At 38.5% G+C, this 17,854-nt stretch overlaps 1 protein-coding gene across 6 annotated transcripts in view; it reads left to right on the top strand.

Annotated features, from left to right (window-relative positions):
• The window catches only part of ripor1 (RHO family interacting cell polarization regulator 1), a 43,646-nt gene that overhangs the window by 7,606 nt on the left and 18,186 nt on the right, over window positions 1-17,854 (top strand). For 3 of the 6 annotated variants that reach the window (XM_023348718.1, XM_023348744.1, XM_023348729.1), the window contains exons 2-7: window positions 14,113-14,236; window positions 14,567-14,719; window positions 16,004-16,082; window positions 16,172-16,195; window positions 16,307-16,360; window positions 17,630-17,779. In XM_023348718.1, coding sequence (XP_023204486.1) covers window positions 14,139-14,236; window positions 14,567-14,719; window positions 16,004-16,082; window positions 16,172-16,195; window positions 16,307-16,360; window positions 17,630-17,779 — 558 coding nt within the window. In that variant the 5' untranslated portion in view covers window positions 14,113-14,138. Of the gene's footprint in view, window positions 1-8,656; window positions 8,988-10,390; window positions 10,958-14,112; window positions 14,237-14,566; window positions 14,720-16,003; window positions 16,083-16,171; window positions 16,196-16,306; window positions 16,361-17,629; window positions 17,780-17,854 lie in introns of those variants that run through there. The other 3 variants (XM_023348748.1, XM_023348714.1, XM_023348740.1) reach the window with 3 other exon arrangements.

The following is a 17,854-nucleotide window of genomic DNA, read 5'->3' as shown; positions in this document are numbered from 1 at the left end:
GAAGAAAATCTTTAGGAACCACTGTCTTAAAGTGACTTAAGTAAAAATAGTCCCAGTAATAAGATCTCTTCATTACACTGCCACTCAGCAAAAATAATATGGAAATTGGTTTTGTCAACCTAAATCTACGTTTAAAGTCTCTTCTTTCAAGTCTAAATAGTAAATCTGCTCCATGGTGCAACATAAATTCTAACATAATGAATGGAGATCAGTGTAATGAGTGAACATGGTGGTTGCAGTGAAGTACCAAAAAGTACCTACTGGCCATCTTGTAAGACAAATGAGTGTAATACATGCAGGAGTATCTGTAAAGGCAACTATGAAAAACAGAGTGGCTTTCAAAGAAAAGACTTTATGTTGAATAGCAGAGACACTCAGTTGCGTTTTTATAACCAGATCATCTTTGTTCTAATAATTTCTCTGTTTACTCGTTCTCCTTTGTGATTAGGAGTGCTGATCAAATATTTCTTCTCACTGCCATTATCTGATTGTCACAGCTTAAACAGCTCAGAAATAGAATTTTGCATAAAATAAAAACTGTATGTTACCGCCTCATTAGCAGTTATCTGGTCCTTGCTCTGTTCTGCATGTCCTTCTGAGCGGAAGTTAGCATAGGTACTGTTGCAAAGAGACAACGTGTCTATTTTTTTTTTAATGAACAGAACAGAAAGTGATTTTATCTTGACAAACTGAAGTAGCCCTGTTTGTAGTTGGGCAAGAGGTGAAGATTTTGAGAGAAGTTATTTTGTTCTATGACCTTGTCATTTAACACTGTGTTAAGTTATAGAGACATAGAGACGTGGACATATTTTTAAAAGGCATTAGGAGTTCAAAGTCTGAAAATGACATTGGCTAATAGATCATGTGCTCCTCTCATGATCTATCCATGATCCATCAGAGTCGGGGTCTGCTGCTTGAGCTGGAGTCAAGTATCTAGTCTTTAGAGTGAAGCTGAAGTCAACTCTTTAAAGTGCATCTTCCACTGTAAACACATGTTGAAGTTAATGTATCATAACAGGTTTGAAATTCACATTTTCCGTGCAAAAATGGCCCATATTTCGAAATAAAAGGTATTAGTACCTCCTCTACCTAGTCTGCCTACTGCTCCGTTAGTGATGTAGACAGAGGAGAACTTACGGACTGTGCAGTTTAAAACTTTGAATCACCGATTTCCCAGCCGAAGTGTGTTCATAAACCTGATCAGTAAAGTAGACACTGATTCTATGTTGTGTTCCTAATAACGCACGTTTAAGTTTCTGATTGCCCCAACACATATGACAAGTTCAACATATTTACATGTTACTGTACTACAGAAAGAAACAAAACTCTTGGGATTAATGATACATTTTTAGACAGACTGATGGGAGACTGAGAGAGGATGCAATTGACAGAAGACAAATACATCAGCACACCACATAGATAGCCCCGCCCATAAAAGATAATCAGTAAGACAACGTTAATCAAATCAATATTTTGCCTTTACCATTTATTCCGCGGTGTAAAGTTCCAACTAAAACGCTGGATTTAACTGCAGAGGAAACAGTAATAGTAGTGGGTACATTAGTAGTAGCAGGGGACGCAGAAGCAGTAGTACAGTAATGGGAGAGGCGGAGGAAGCGCTGCTCCCCACACTGAGCAGCATGAATCCCTGCTATCTGGAGAGCCGACAGCCGGCTGGATCTAACCAGTCAGACTTTTATTGATCGTTTATCAAACAATTGGCAAACTCAGTGTGTTTTTAATCACTGAGGAACTTGGGATTCTTCAAGTTAAAAAAAAAATAAATAAAGATAAATAAAGAAAAGACATTCAACCCACTGAAACAAAAAAGTTTGACATTTCTAACCCCTAGTTCATGGGTTTAGAAACATGAAAACTCTGTAGTTTTATGTAAGAAAATATAGCAAAGAGGGAGACACCTTGGAAGACTTTTACTTTGAAAAATACTTACAGGAAATACTGATCTGTGTTACCTGGAAAGTTACATAATGACCAGATTTTTTTCACAGACAGTTAGGCTGGTTCCACCACATTGCTCCCAGCAGAGCTGCTTTACCGTATCTGAATCATTCCACCTGAGCATTGGCCAACAGGAAACACCTTTCTCATCTGGTCTCATCTTCCTCCTTCATTTAGTCTCTTCTGCCTGTTTTTGTTTTTCTCATAATTACAGTTCATTGGCAGTCGACAAATGCAATTTTCTCTGATATTTTTAGGCAGATGATTTCTGCCTAAAATTCTGGTTGGTAAGATTATGAGGAAAGATGAGGCTTTAGCTGGCGGGTGCTAGTTCCTGTATTTTTTTTTTTTAGCTTAGTTCTGACTTCTTTTTAAGGAATACAAATAAAAAAGTTAATTTTATGTATATTGCACCTTTTTCAAATAAAAATGACAAAGTGCTTCACAGATAAAACAAGCTGAAAGACAAAGATACACAGATAAAATGGAATGACACAAAATAAAACATCAGGTTAATTAGATGAAAGCTTTTCTTCATAACAATTTCTTTCACTGCTTTTTGAAAGAGTCAGTGAAGTCATACCAACGTAAAACCAGCAATGCCTGAAGCAGTTGCAGACTGCCTGAAATGCCAGATCCCCTGCATTTGGAGTTTTAATCCAAATTCCTGCATAAAAACACCATGCATTTGGATATAATGCATGGTTAAAATGTACATTTCTAAGTGAAAGCACAAATCATTTTCCTATCTTTGATTATTATTAAGCTTAAAAGAAGCAGCATCAAAACTCTGGTTGTCAATGTATTGACAGATTGAAAAGTTTTAAGATTTATTTAAGTTCATAGCCACAGAAAAATGTCTGTCCAGATCAAGTTGATCAAGGGAAAAGAGGAGCACTTAGATTGAGGAATAATTTGTTGTTGCGTCAGTAGCTTAATGATGGACAACCAAAAAATGGGCTGTTGTAGTAACATGTGGTTTTTATGTGATTATGCAGAGTTAATACTTAAAGATCTGGCAGGTAAAGCTGATTGACCTTTACTGTGTATCTAATAGACTGGAATCTTCATGTTCCTGAAAAGGTTAACTTTTTGCAGTTAGTAGAGTTGCCCTTGGTGGGTTGGTTCATTTAGAGCAGGGGCCTGGAACTCCAGTCCTCCAGGGCCAGTGTCCTGCAACGTTCCCCGGCCCAACACTCCTCAAACGGCTGAATTACCTCCTCAGTATGGAGTCAAGTTCTCCAGAGTCCTGCTAATGACCTAAACATTCGACTCAGGTGTGCTGAAGATAAACACATCTCAAAGTAAAGACACCAATCCTCAAGGGCCGGAGTTGCCCACCCTTGGTTTAGAACCAAAATGATGTTTGTGTTGCATATAGATCATGTTGTGCTACTTTACAGATTCTGAGAGTGCCCAACTAAGTGATGACCTCACCCACTAGAGCTTTAACTCAGCTGTAATGGGAAACCACCCAAACTGCTTAGAGTAGAGTTGAACCAGGTCGAGCTGCTACTGAATGCATTGGAAAAGAGCAATGGAGATCCTTGTTAGTACTTGTAGATGTTCATGTGTGCTGCTGTAGAGACTGCTGTTTGGCTTTGTCTTTCAGAATAACCATATTGTCTCTCTTGGTGGATTGACTGACATAATGTAGTACCACGAATAAGATGGGTACTCAGGCTATGATAGGTAACCCAAGCAGTGTCCTGTTGTAGGGTTTAGTGATAGAAGAAGCTCTATCAGGGCAAGGAGTGTGGAATGTTACAGAGAATTCCTCTCTGTGGAGTTTCTCTCCCCCACAGGGAGAGCTGCTGTTATCTCTGAGGCCTGCTCTGCCGACAAAAAGCTGTCCACTGCACGTAGTTCATTCCTGTCCATCTATGTAAAAAACAGGGGCATGCAGAGACCTTTGGAGGGCCCAGGGCTTAAAATTAAAAACAGACACATAGAACAAGAAAAACAACAACATAACAACAACCCATATTAATGAAGATTCTAATATTTAATCAGATCATACTATGTTATTGTCATGTGGGGGCAATGCAAAGCAAATATAGTCTATATTTTCCCGACAGGAATAAAGTTGCTGTTTCTGCTGCTGACAGAGCTGGAAGGCTGAGCTGATCTGAGACTGTAGTTGTTAAACAGACCAGAGGAGAGAAGGTCGCTGGTTATGAAGCATGTTATGAAATAAACTAATTTGCTGCTATTTTACTAAATAAACACTAATGATATCTGACTGTTTAATCTCCATAGCAACTTGGCTGCAGACTGCTTTAAAGATCAAAAAGCTCAGAGGGGTTAGCTCCATAATTTTTAGCACCTCTGAAATCTAGAATTGTAAGGTTAAAAAATAAATTATTTTCATTATATTTTGTCATTCAACAAGATGTTCAGAAACATCCATGCATTTAAGTTTAGTCGATTACTGTGACACTGTCTTCACAGGTCTCCTTAAAAGAACCTATCAGAGGTCTACTGAAGGTCAGGGGCCCCTTTAAATGAGTGAATTATAAGTTTTAGACCATAAATTTAAAACTTCAGCATTTGTTTATTGAGAATGACAATGCTATTACATCTGATTTAATGATTTCAGCAGAAATAAATAAAAACATTTATTGTACATTGAGGATTAAATTGAGAAGTTTACTTTGCAAAAGTGCACAAAATAATCTTGATAGCTTGATTATTGTGTTACCATGGTTACAATCTGATGCTGTCTGCAATCTTTGTGTTCGAGCTGGGTTTGTCCACAAATACATCACAGCAAATAATAGAAATCACATGATTGTTCACACACCATGACACAAAGCGGTCCACCAGCTCTCTGCAGTCAGATGGCTTCTTGTCCGTCTCTTATTCACCTGACAACTGCAGAGTCATCTGAAGTGTACTGTAGAGAATAGAGATATGCTATATCCCTATTCTGAAAATTATATCACACCATAATATTGTGATAGTTGGCGATAACAATACTGTATATATCGCAATATGATTTGTATGAAACTTACAAAAGAAACAAAAAAATCACACTAATTGAGTGAAATGTATCTGTATGTGTTAAAACTCATTTGTACATAATGTTTAACAATTTTTTTATCATTGGTAATGACAGCAGTTTAGTCTCAATAATGACTACGTGTTTCAATTAAACTTACATAAATAACTGAAAAATATATCTCTATATAGAAATACATTAACTTTAATGTAATGGACGTCTGTGTCAAATCCTGTCTTTTCTCCTCAGTGTTATGACTGGGGCTTGTAGTCAGGTGCGTTGCTGGTATTCAACCACATGCTTCATTTTAAGGTGGTAAAACAAATGGCTTGTATTTCTTATCTTACACGCACTTTGCAGATTAAATTTTTCTGCTCCTGGTCTGACCCTCCTTCAGTCTTAAGAGACGGGGCCATTTAGGCTCCATGAGTTTTTTACTCTGTGCACAATCCGGCGGGGTCGCACTGAGCCCGTGTGCACTTTTATGAGGGTTTTTTTTTTGTGGTTTTGGAAAGACCGTTACACCGTCACCCCGATCCCAGGTTGCTCGCTGTGACATTTGCTGTGCTCCTCCTGAGCACCGCGCTATGACCGCGGGAGGGTTAAGAAGTGGGGTCCATTAGACTCAGCGAATTGTACCTTATGGGTGTCCCAGCGGGGTGGGGTGCGTTTACACCGCTCGGTTCCTCACTGTGTGACCGTGGCATCTGCCGCACTCCTCCTAAGCGTCACGCTAAGTACCGGTGTGTGACCCTGGTGCGTGAACCAGGTCCAGATCATTTATGTTTTGCATCTGCCTTCCCTCACACTCTCAGCCATCCTGCTTCCTGCAAGCTGTGTTTTGATGCCAAAGGTTACATTATCAACAAGCATTACCACGGTTAGCCGGTAGACTACAGATCTTTATCGCAGGCCAAATTTCTATCGTTTCTACCGTATACTGTTTATATCATGCATTTCTAGTAGAGAGTGAAAAGGAATGATGAGATCCCAGGGACCCTGCAGGAGAGAGTGACCTTTCACTATTATGAAAACTTAAAAAAGACTTTGCAGTTTGTTTTTGTTTTGCAGTTTTATTTATAAATGTTGTTCTGAGCAGTTTTCTTGTGGCAGATTAAACTTTTATTGCAGCTTCTGATTTGTGTTCTTGTTTCACATGGAGCAGCTTAACCTGCAGGGCTGACCTAATGACACAGCTGCTTTGCATGCACTACCTCTCAGCATAGAGCCAAGGACCAGTCACTATACAGTGACTTCCAGGTACAGTTTGACATACAGTATAAAATGATGCTGAATACAACCTATCAGTTTGAGCTCTTTGCAATGAGTGCATTGCAAAGTACATGTTTATTACCGAATACCAGTACTATTGGAGGCTCACTGGCAACCATGTTTCATTTTCTACTTTACTTCAGGTGGTGTGTGGCTCTGTCTGACCATGTTATAGTGACTACATGTTAGTAAGTAGCCCAGAGCACTCCAGCGACAGCTAAGCCGCTTACTGGCCAGCTGGAGCTTAACTGGAAAGTCCCCATTTCATAGGGGTCCACAAACAGACACAACACATGCACACTCGCACAGAGCCAGTCATGTAGGGCTTAGTAAGGCAGAAACAATCTGCTCAGTATCAAGCTTTTTCTACTCCTCTAGAATAAATAAAGTGATTGAATGGAACAGGGGTCTGCAACCTGTGGCCCCACAGCCTCATTTGGCTTTTTGGGCCCTTTACAGATTCTCCTAGCTTTGCATAAAAATCTGTACAGAACAATAATAAAAAATAGTCTTTTTTTTCACAAAAATGCCATCTATTGTACAAGTCAGTCAATAGCACCGGGGTATTATTTATTTATTAAATCAATTACTCTTTCTTGTTTCATTAACACAATGTCAAGTGACCTTATTCTATTGAAAATATTTGTCTGTTCAAATCTTAGAAAGAGAAATGAAAATTATATTTAGTTTAATCAAGCAAACGTTTTTCCACATTTCAAGTGTCAAAGGTTGCAGTATGTTTCTTCTAGGGGTCATGGATGGTTTGTGTCTCCATACAAACGTTACCAGGGAGGAGGGAGCACAGAAATGGCTCTTTGGGTGGTGAAGCTTGCTGACCCCCTGGGTTAGATCGACTCAGAAGGAAAAACAAGGTCTTCTTGTGATGTTTCAAATCTCAGATTTACAAACTCCCGGAACGTTAAACTCTTTCTGATGACAGAGTCAAAGGAAAGCCTAACAGATCTATATTAACACATTTTTGTTTTTGTTGTTAAACACATTGATGCTTGGTGAGATGAGATAAGATTACTCTGATGCTTATTAACCACTGCCTGCAGGTATTTTCTAGAGAGAAAAGAGGAGACAAGGCAGGAGGTGATAAGTTACAAACTTTTAAGGTTGGCAACTTTTGTCAAACATACAGTAAATGTTTCTCCATAATTTTACTTTTCAAGCTAAATCTATGTTTAATGTTTAAACATAACATGACTGGTTGCCTCATCACAGGAAGGTCCTCAGTTCAATTTCAGGCTGGAGACTTTCTGTGTGAAGTTTGCCTGTTGATGATGTGACAGTGATAGTGAGGCAGTGTAGGGCTGCAGAGTGTTTAAGCAGAAAAGCAATGTCCCCAGTGTGGCCATTTTATAAGTATATATAGTACGTATAATCAGCCATAACTGCAATATTAATATTAGATATCAATATTAGCTTGAATTTTTATATTGGTGCACCTATGTTTTAATAGATGGCTTAGTTAAAAATATGTTTAATACCTGCCTAAAAAATGTTACTTAAAAGTAGTTTATATTTATACATATATATTTACAAAAAAATGTTTCTAGATGCAAAGAGCTGGTAGAGACATACCCCAAAATACATAGCTGCAATTAAAGTGGAAGGTAGTTTTGATTCAGGTGGACTGAATAGAAATACATGCCACACTTTTTAGATTTAAGATTGTTAAACACTCTGAGAACTGTGTATCATTTTTGTTTTATTTTCCCCAATTCACAACAAAATTCACTTTTGTTGTGAATTTAGCGGATAAACCCAGCCCCAGATCAGATGCAAAGCAAAGCAAATGTAGACTAAACTCTAAGTGTTTAACCTGAATAACCATTTCTATCTTGGTTTGGAGAGCTACTATGTGCTGTTCATAAAGCACACAGAGTCCATCCAGTTGGATAAGAACTGACCATTCTGTGGGCCACTGTCCAGTCCTCCACAGAAAGCTAGTTATTTATTTTTTCGTTGTTTCTTTTAAACTCTTTACTCACCACAAACCTTTGATTTTAAAACCCCCATTCCATCTTTAAGCAGCTCTACACTGAAGCTAATTTCAACCCCTACCTACACAAAAATAGTTACTGTTATTTTCTAAATATTTTTGAAATACATTTAATACCTGCCTAAAAATGTAGGCAAAATGCTATTTGTAAATTAGCATTTTACAAAGATCCCTCCAGAAGTGTTTATCATATTTATCTTTCTTTCTATTCTACTTTGTGTCCACAGTGTATTTTAGCATTTCTATCAAAGGCAGAAATATAAGGGAATATGTCATTATATTGAAAACAATACATCCAGTCAAGAGAGGGAGGGACAGGAAAAAAGAGTGATGTCAGCAGGGAAGAAGAGAAGGGAGGACTGCCTTGCTTTTTCCTGTCTCCAGCCCCCTCCTCCCTCCTCCTCTTATCAGCGTGCCAGAGAGAGAAAGGCGATCAGTAGGAGAAGTAGACAGATTAACAACTAGCACTGAGGACATGGGACAAGATAAAATGAAAAAAAAAGCTGGGATTGACTGCAAAGAACTGAAGGAAACAACACTTGTTTACTGACCAACACTTAAAGATCAGCAGATGCCAACAAGCGGGAAGAAGAAACCAAAAAAGGAAAGTAAAATTAGGCAAGAAGTTCAGGCATAAGGGTCAGTGCTAGCAGAGAGGAACTGGCGCTTTATCAGGAAGCAGGTGGAGCCATTACAGAGAGACACTGGTGTCCGGCATCACAACTACCATGTACAGTGGATATGGAGGTATGACCAGCTCACTGAGACTGTCTGAAATATTTAACTGTGTCTGCAGGATGGCTTCAGGTTGATGGTTTACAGGTCTGTAACTTATGAAGTGGGTTCCTTCCAAAAAGCTGAAATTCTAATTATTCAAAGGCCTAAAAAGAGGACAGCAATGGACCATCTGTCTTATTATGTCTTCTCATGGAACACATTATAACATTACAGTCAATAAATGTAGAACATTACATTTATTGACTCAGTTCAATAGGTTGTCCCACTCTGGTCACATGGCTGTAAATGACCGCGCCACTGCCAGCACATAGTCACAGTCTGGTTCTGTTTAGGTCTCGATTTACAGAATCTTAAATCTGTGGTAATCTGTGGTAAATTGTGGTAATCTCACCACAACTGTGAGATATGATTCATCCAGTAACAACACTCCACTCTATCGAAGCCGGCCCTCAGCCTGGACAAAGATTTGATTTCTGGTGTTTGATGATGATGGTATTTCTTGACTTGTTGGCTACGTTTGTCACACCGTTGTTTTGCTCTCTGGTAACTGATCAACCACCAGAACATCCAGCTGCTTCTCTGTCACCTGTTTGTCAGTCTGGATCTGAAAATCCAACCTTGTCATTCCAGTCCTAAATTATGGTATTTTGTTTTTGCTTTGGACCCTCCAACAGATGCTACTGTATACCATCGCAACTTTGGTGTTTTCCGTAGATTTTTCCAACCTTCATTGTGCAGCTTACAGCCTCAGGGCCTCCTGGATGGCCTGGATCTGGGGCCCGGGGTGGTGTGGTAGACCTTGATATGCTGCGCTTCACTATGCTGTACCTGCTATTCTGCTCATGTTGGGACTTTTCTTTCTTTGTCCTTTTCTTCCACATCGGGTTAATGCTATTAAATGAAAGCCCTCCACACTTTCTTCATATCTTTAGATAGATCATTTTTACCACAGCAGTTTTTTTTACCACTGTATTTTTTTATACAGTTTCATAAAGAAAGTACAGTTTATTTATAAAACTGTATGTTCATGAGGAAAATACACTTTTCTTTATGAAAACTGTATTTATGTTTTAGTTACTTGCCTAAATCAATATTTATTAGGGTTTGAAATGATCTGTTTGATGTACAGCTACCCAAACAAAGCTTACTCTGAGTGTATTTCATAATCTGGTTGTTTCATATTTTCTGAAAATGCTGCAGGGTTTGTCTCTGTGACTCAGTTTAGCCAGAACTGAACTGAACTAATCTGTTTCCGGGCCCTGCCCCTCACAGGATGTTACTCCCCCTGGGATTTCCTTCTCCTAAAGGCAGTGACGTGAAATGTTCATTTTTTCAGCCAGTAGTTTTGGTCATTTGATGAAAGCTCTCCAGGATCTTTTTTCAGTGGGTCATGCAGGAAGTTTTTTCTTTGTTTTTGTTTTTGTGTCTTGTTTTTTGTTGTTGTTGTTGTTCAGGTTTAAGAGGATTGGCTGAGTTTTATGACTATCTGAAATTCTTACAATTTAATCACATTTCAGATTCCAAGCTACAAACTGCTGATTATTTTAAACAACTAGTTCAGAAGATCTGATGGTTCCAGATCTATCTCAGAGGGTCTATATAGAAGAAGATGGCTGTCAATAAAAGAAAACAGAGGTTGGAGCAAGTTTTTGTGTTGTTTTTTGTTGTTGTTTTTTTGCAAAGACAAGAACTTTGGATAGACACAGTGAACTAAGTGGATGGAAACTGTAGATCTGGGAGGGTCATTATTGTGCTGGTTAACACTGTGAGCGGTAGAAAGGTGTGTATATGTGTGTGTGATCAGAGGAAATAATGGTTATCCAGAAAGGTCTGGGAGAGAATGGTCAGACTGTTCAAACAAAAGCTGTAGTGTCACATGCTCCATCAGCTCAGAGGCTCCAGTGTGGCACATCGAGTGGTGATGTGGGATCATCAGGAGCTGTGACTGGAATCTGTTATCAATGGATAGAACTGATCAGGTACGTAACTGCAGTTTGTAACATATTTCACCTGAGATGACTTTACTCTGCTCTTAATGAAGCTGATAGGATTTGAGTATTAACTGAAATAAAGCCAAGCTCTGACCTAACGTTTTATTCTAACATTCCCATAGAGCAGGCAAACAGTTTTTTATGACACGTAACTATGAGGAAATGAAGGAGGGAAGATCCTGGTGAACCTGGTGTGACCAAGCCTTCTATCAACACTTCTTGCTGGTCCAGTTCATTCCACTTAAATGTGTTCACCTCGCTAAACTTCCTCTCCTCCTCTGTCACTTTAGTGGTTAAAATATGCCAAGCCAACAAATAACTGAGTCCATCTAAAATATGTAATATTATTTCCAAGTTAGGAAGTGCATTCTGCATTATTGTATATATGTTAGGATTAGGAAGAAAGTTTGTTCTGCTTGTTTAATACAGACTACTTTTCTAAAAGGATCAGATGAAAATTCTTCTGCTATAAAGAAGGTTTTCCTTTAGTTTGAGCAGAGCTGACCTTTTCTCGTCAGCCTTTAGGGCTATCTTCCTATGCTAGGTTTCCTGTCAAAGGAAGCTGTAACATCTGACTTCCTGTAGAATTTTGACGTTTCCTGTGCTGTTTGACAGACAGCGTGTAAAGGCCCTCTGAGCACTTTAAGAGAACAGGATACCGGATACTGGAAAGGATAAGGTCAGAAAACAGTGCTTGCTCTGAGAAAAAATATTTGCTGACTTAAGGGTTAGAAACGGAACAATGTTCCACATGAAGAGTTTCAACTATGGTAGAACATCAATAAAAATACATTAAGGATTAACAGCTGGATGAAATGTAAGCAAAAAACTTATTGAACCTTATAAGGTTCCTTTAGGTCATCTTATTAAGAGATTCTGGATTACCAACATTGTTTTCTAATCAGTTGTGTTTATCCACAGCAACATATGATACCATACAGTGTCTCAGAAATACTCTTGCCTCTTGAACTTTTTCACATTTTGTCACATTACAACCAAAACATTTTGGGGGGATTGCATGCGATAGGCTGTGTAAGACAAAAGCATAAGAAGTCCTGTTTTAGTTTACTATGTAGGAAACAGAGCAAAAATATGAAAGAAGGCTCTGCAGGGCCTTCCCCCAGAAAACCTGCAGGTTCACCAGCGGCCCACACTCTGTTTGTGCTAAAAATGATAAAAGTTACAAAAATCCGAAGGTGCACGAGCAGGCAGCATAATTTGGAAATAATAGCATCTGAGACTAATGGGCAGGTACAGTTCTAGATCTAGCTGAGACATTAGTCCTCTAATCCTGGAAATATTCTTCAGGTGATAGAAGGCCAACATTGTAACTGTCTTTATGTGACTCTGAAGGTTCAGGTCAGAGTCCATCTCTACACCCAGATTTCAGCTTGTTCTCTATTTTCCAGCTGTGATAACTGAAGCTGTGCGTTGACTCTAGATGGTTCCTGTTTCGGTCCGAAGATAATAACTTCAGTTTTGTTTCTGTTCAGCTGGAGAAAGTTGTAGGACATCTGCACATTTATAATAATAATAATACATTTTATTTGAAAGGCGCCTTTCTGGCACTCAAGGACACCGTACAGAGAATGAAAAATAGCAAAAACAATAAAATATAGCAATTAAAAATAGGTAGAATAAATACACAACAATGTATCTATATAAAATCTATATGTAAATCTATGTAAAAAATCTATATAAAAATCAAGCAAACCAATTGTGTCATGTTGAAAAGGCAGATCTAAAAAGGTGTGTTTTAAGTTCGGTTTTAAATTTAGGGAATGAATTTATGTTTCTAAGGTGAGGTGGTAATGAGTTCCAGAGTTGGGGGGCAGAGCAACTGAAAGCTGATGGTTAGAAACCTTGAATGGATTTCGAGTCATCTGGTGACATCGTAATGTAGAATTATGTATCACCTGCATAGTTATGGTAGCTAATCTTATTTCCTGTTATAACCTGAGCCAGTTGGAGCATATAGATATTGAATAAGAGGGCTCCTAAGATTGAGCCTTGGGGTGCCCCGCATGTGACTTCTGTTTTTTTTCGATGAGAATTTTTCCATTGAATCAAAAAATCCTGTTCTTTATGTAAGATTCGAACCAGTTGAGTTCTGGACCAGAGAGTCCAACCCAGCTCTCCAGTGGCTCCAGTAATATGTCATGCCTAACCCTGAGGTCCGACAGAACCAGAACTGTGCTTTTTTTTTTTACTTTCCTCTGCTAAGCAGTTGGCAAATCCATTGCACTCTGTGTTTGATTGCAGTTCAGCTGGTTCATCCTGTCAACCATTGCAAATTAAGTTCAAGCATTGTTAATGTTTTTTTTATGATGTCTGCAAAGAACGTTTCCCTTGCATGTTTTAGTGCTGAGTGATAGCTACAGAGTCTTTCTGTGTGGATTTCATAATGTGTCATGAATTGAGGGTTGATGGTGAGGATTGACGCGGCTGGACTCAGGGTTGAGGTGCAGAATGATGGTTTTAATGTAACTCACAGATGAGTACAAAGTCCATGCAGCACAGGTGAGCAATGAGACAAGGAACTCAGACACTGGTAGCACTGGGAAGGCAGACGCAGGAACACATGGCACAACTCATGACTTTAGACTAGGACCCGACAGTGAAACAAAGACACAGGTGTTGTTAAATACATACAGGATAATCAAGGGGAAACACGAGACAGCTGGAGACAATCAAGAGGAGGATGGGACAACACAGAGACTCAATTAACCAGAAACATACACAAAAAATCCAAATCCTTACATGATGAATGTGCTTTGGCTGAGTTGTCTGGCAGATCTAACCGTTTGTGCATTTCTCCATGGAGACTTGATCCTACCAGAACAAGTCTCCATGTCGAGACTAATGCTGATATCATGCAAAACACTGAATTTTCTTGTTGCTGTTTGTTTGTGACATACAAACAAACTTGCCTTGCCTTTTTACTTTACGCTTAGTTTTTTATATTATTTCTGTACTTTTAATATATTTGTGCAATAATCCCAGTTCATTATATTAAAAAGGAAAATGCATTTAAATCATGTCTGAATGGAATGGATTAAGAATCTTCATGAGGTGCATGCAAAGAACTGATAACAAGTGAGAATGGTGTGTGATTGTTTTTGTGCTTTGTTTGTTTAATGCAGGGAGTCCATCACGAACTCTGTCCACCATGTCTCTGTCTGTCCGTCCAGTCAGACGCATCACATCCAGGTCCATCACTAGGAGCCAGAGCTTCACTGGAGTTAACATACAGGAGAGGCCTTACAGGTACACACACGCACACGTGCGCGCACCCCCATACACCTGCACAGTCTTCAAATACAAGGCCACACACACATGTTATTATCCTAACATTCCAAGACATGATGACTTTTATGACAAGATCAAAAGATGTTTTCTATCATAATGTTGGCATTATGTTGGCTTCCACTTGTATACTTGACATATACTTGGATATTTTTACAAGTATATTGTAAAAATGTCAGAGATGTTTAATCTATATGTTTATCTATGTTTATATCTATAATCTATGTTTAATTTATAATGGCATGTTACTGATGCTCGTTGATGGACAGTTGTCTTTCTCTAATGCTGTAGGAACCTCTCAGTGTTCAGCACTCCTGGTATCAGCAGGAAGTCCAGCCGAGCGAGTGGACTCTTCACTATGTCTACCAAAGCCAACCCACCACCGAAAGTTCCTCAACCAGAGCGGCTGGATGAGGTCTACAATGCTCTGAAAAAAGGGCTCCAGTGAGTAGCTGCTCCTGTAGAAGTATCAAACTGCCCCGTTTATCAGCATACCTGTTAAAGCCTTAAAAAATCTCTTGGTTCTGTATTCAGGAGCATCACATCACTTTGGAAAATATAAACAAATTCCATCTTTCAATCTCATGTTGGTAAAATATAATACTTAAAAAAATCGCTGATGACACATTACATGTACCCCCTTACAGTAAAAAGAGAGATCATTATTAAGCTTTCGATATCAGTTGCTCTTTTTCTGTACATGCAGTGGAGCCCCAAATTATTCCTTCCTGTGACAAATTTAGGTTTAAAGTAATATGTTGATTTGATCAACAAGTTGCTTCTGACTGGGAGTAATAATAATGTCTAGAGTTCAGATCTGAATCTGATAGAAAATCTGGAAAGGAAGCTATTAGGGTAATGGTAAGGAGGTATTCCAACCTCAGAGACTTGAAGCACATCGCTATATATAAATCATCAAAATACCATTGGAAACATGCACAAAACTGCTTATATACAGTATATATATATATATATATATATATATATATATATATATATATATATATATATATATATATATATATATATATATATATGGTTAATACCATATATATATATATATATATACTGTATATAAGCAGTTTTGTGCATGTTTCCAGTATATATATATATATATATATATATATATATATATATATATATATATATATATATATATATATATATACTGTATGTGTGTGTGTGTGTGTGTGTGTGTGTGTGTGTGTGTGTGTGCGCTTGGGCGAGAGCGCGTGTTAGTTTTATTAAATAAAACAGACCAGCAATACTCTTTGAGCATTGTTTTATTATCTTTTGAGACATGCCTTTCTCATGTCCCATCAGGAACAAACTTCCTGGTTGAATGTTGAATGAACATCCTTTTCTATTTAGGTCTAACAGGATTAACTCTATATGATGTCACACACACATTTCTTTTAGCCACAAAGCCTAGATGAGAATCTAGAATTTTCTGCGATACAGAGAGTATTAATTTAACCCAAGTCTCCATAGCAACCATTAGATTCTATCTGAATGTGAACTTGTTTAAAGAAGTGATTACAACAAACAACCTTTTCTGTTTTTTTTAACATTTTCAGTGACATTATTTGCTGCAATAAAGACTCTGTGTTTTAACAATCAGCTGTTTTTCATGAGGCTTGTTCCCATCACATTAAACGCCAAGCACATTTCAATAAACTTTTCTGTACTAGAGTTTGTTTTCATTCTGAAGGATTGTGTGTGTTAAAGATCTTACCTGCATGTTTACCAAATGGATCTGGAAAACATCAACAGACAGATTAGAATGTCTAAGAGAAACTCCAGACTGGTATGTTCTGATCACTCTGCACACAAACTCAAAATTCACTCTTTAAATACAACTCTGGTGACTTGATGTTTTTTTTTTCTTTTCTTTAGGGTTTCCTTTATGAGTTAGATAAGGTGAGTTACAATACTTTCTTCCAATTTTTCTAAACTGCATTGTGTAAAATGGTGACAAAATAGTTCAGTCAGTAAAGTGGTGTGAATTTGCCTCTGCTTTTGCCTTGACAGCAAGTTAAGGTGATTGAGCGGTACATCACAAAGCTGGAGTTTCATCTCAGTAAGGTAAGAGCCACAAAACCCATGATTGGATACTCTTTGGATACTCTTTGTTAATCCAGTCTGATTAGTCTCAGATTAAAGCTCCTTTTGAAGGTGTTGTAGTTGGGACGAAATGTTAAACTAAATTCTTCTGGCTAGTGTTCCGATGCACACTAACCAGAAGCATAGATAATAGGTGGTGAATTAATACCACCTATTAATTCAGGTGGTATTAAGTTAATACCATTTTGTCAGTAAATGGTATTTACTGACAAACATGCTTCATCACCAAGTTAAGCACCTAGAAGAAGTTTGAATGTGATTGGGTCTGAATGGAGATTGGTGATGGGGATAGAAACGATTCAGCCTGCAGTTATAGCTCTGCAGACAGAACAGGCCTTGCATTAGACCAAATTAGCAGCAGTGTCACTTTTGTCTCATATAGGAGACACTGTGACATACAGCTGCATGTCTGCAGTCAAACAGCCTAACGGTAAAAGGGGAAATAAAATGAAGGACATTTCTCTGACAGTTCTTACAGCTGTGACGGTCACAAACTGTCATCACTGGTCTTTGGTGGACCAAATGTGTCTCAATGGATCCATTCCTTTAACTTGGGTTACTGGTTTTGTCAGTGAATCTATGGGGTTTTTTTTCTTGTAACATTGCTTCATTTGTCATCATGAGTTGCAATTATAGTGTTTCCTTTATAGATCATATCTTACAAATGCTGAGTGTTGTGTTTTCTGGTCAGTCTTCTCTTGATGATGGTGTGGTGATGTAGCAGGAAAAAGACTCTACATGCTGCAGACTTTGGATGAACAGCAAAGCTTTATTACAATATTGCAGCACGACCGAATTGCGAGGAAATCTTGGCCCAATCATTGTGAAATCCTCCCAATCATTGGACAGCATCTCATTTATAGGGTTCTGGCCATCACAGTCTCTCCCCAAAGTTTACACTATCATATGCCTGTCTTCCTGATATAGGCATGTACAAGTCAAGGCGGCTAATGCATCTGGAGTCCATATATGAAACCTGCTTTTTGAACTCATCGTCTTTTTTCTTGGCTGATCCTCTTGCACATTGCCAAAAAAAGTTCTCATGTGTGATCAGATGCTACATGTGTCTTTTATTTATGATCACAAGTCTAGACACATACAGTTCTACCAGTTCTAAATTCCCAAAATGAGCAACACTGAATGAATGTCTTGCTCTCCAAAGCCTCCTGATTGCTAACGTTTCTGCCAGAACAGAGCTGCTCTTCTGAAATTCAGGTGTTCTCTTCTCAGGTTGAGGAGTTTTATGAAGCCTATTGCCTGCAGAGGAAACTGAGAGATGGAGCACACAAGATAGTGAAGGCATACACAGCCAACCCAGGAAGCAAGGAGGCCAAGGAGAGCCTGGGAGAGGCTTCTAAAGGATACAAGGAATGCACGGAGGTAAGATAAATTGAGTTGATTGCATATGAGGAGCCACATACGGCCTATATTAGTGCAATCAATTGTGACACATTA

The sequence above is a fragment of the Xiphophorus maculatus genome, chromosome 2 (genome assembly GCF_002775205.1).
Source record: "Xiphophorus maculatus strain JP 163 A chromosome 2, X_maculatus-5.0-male, whole genome shotgun sequence".
In the NCBI taxonomy this organism is placed as follows: domain Eukaryota; kingdom Metazoa; phylum Chordata; class Actinopteri; order Cyprinodontiformes; family Poeciliidae; genus Xiphophorus; species Xiphophorus maculatus.
This window is presented reverse-complemented; position numbering and strand designations above follow the sequence as displayed.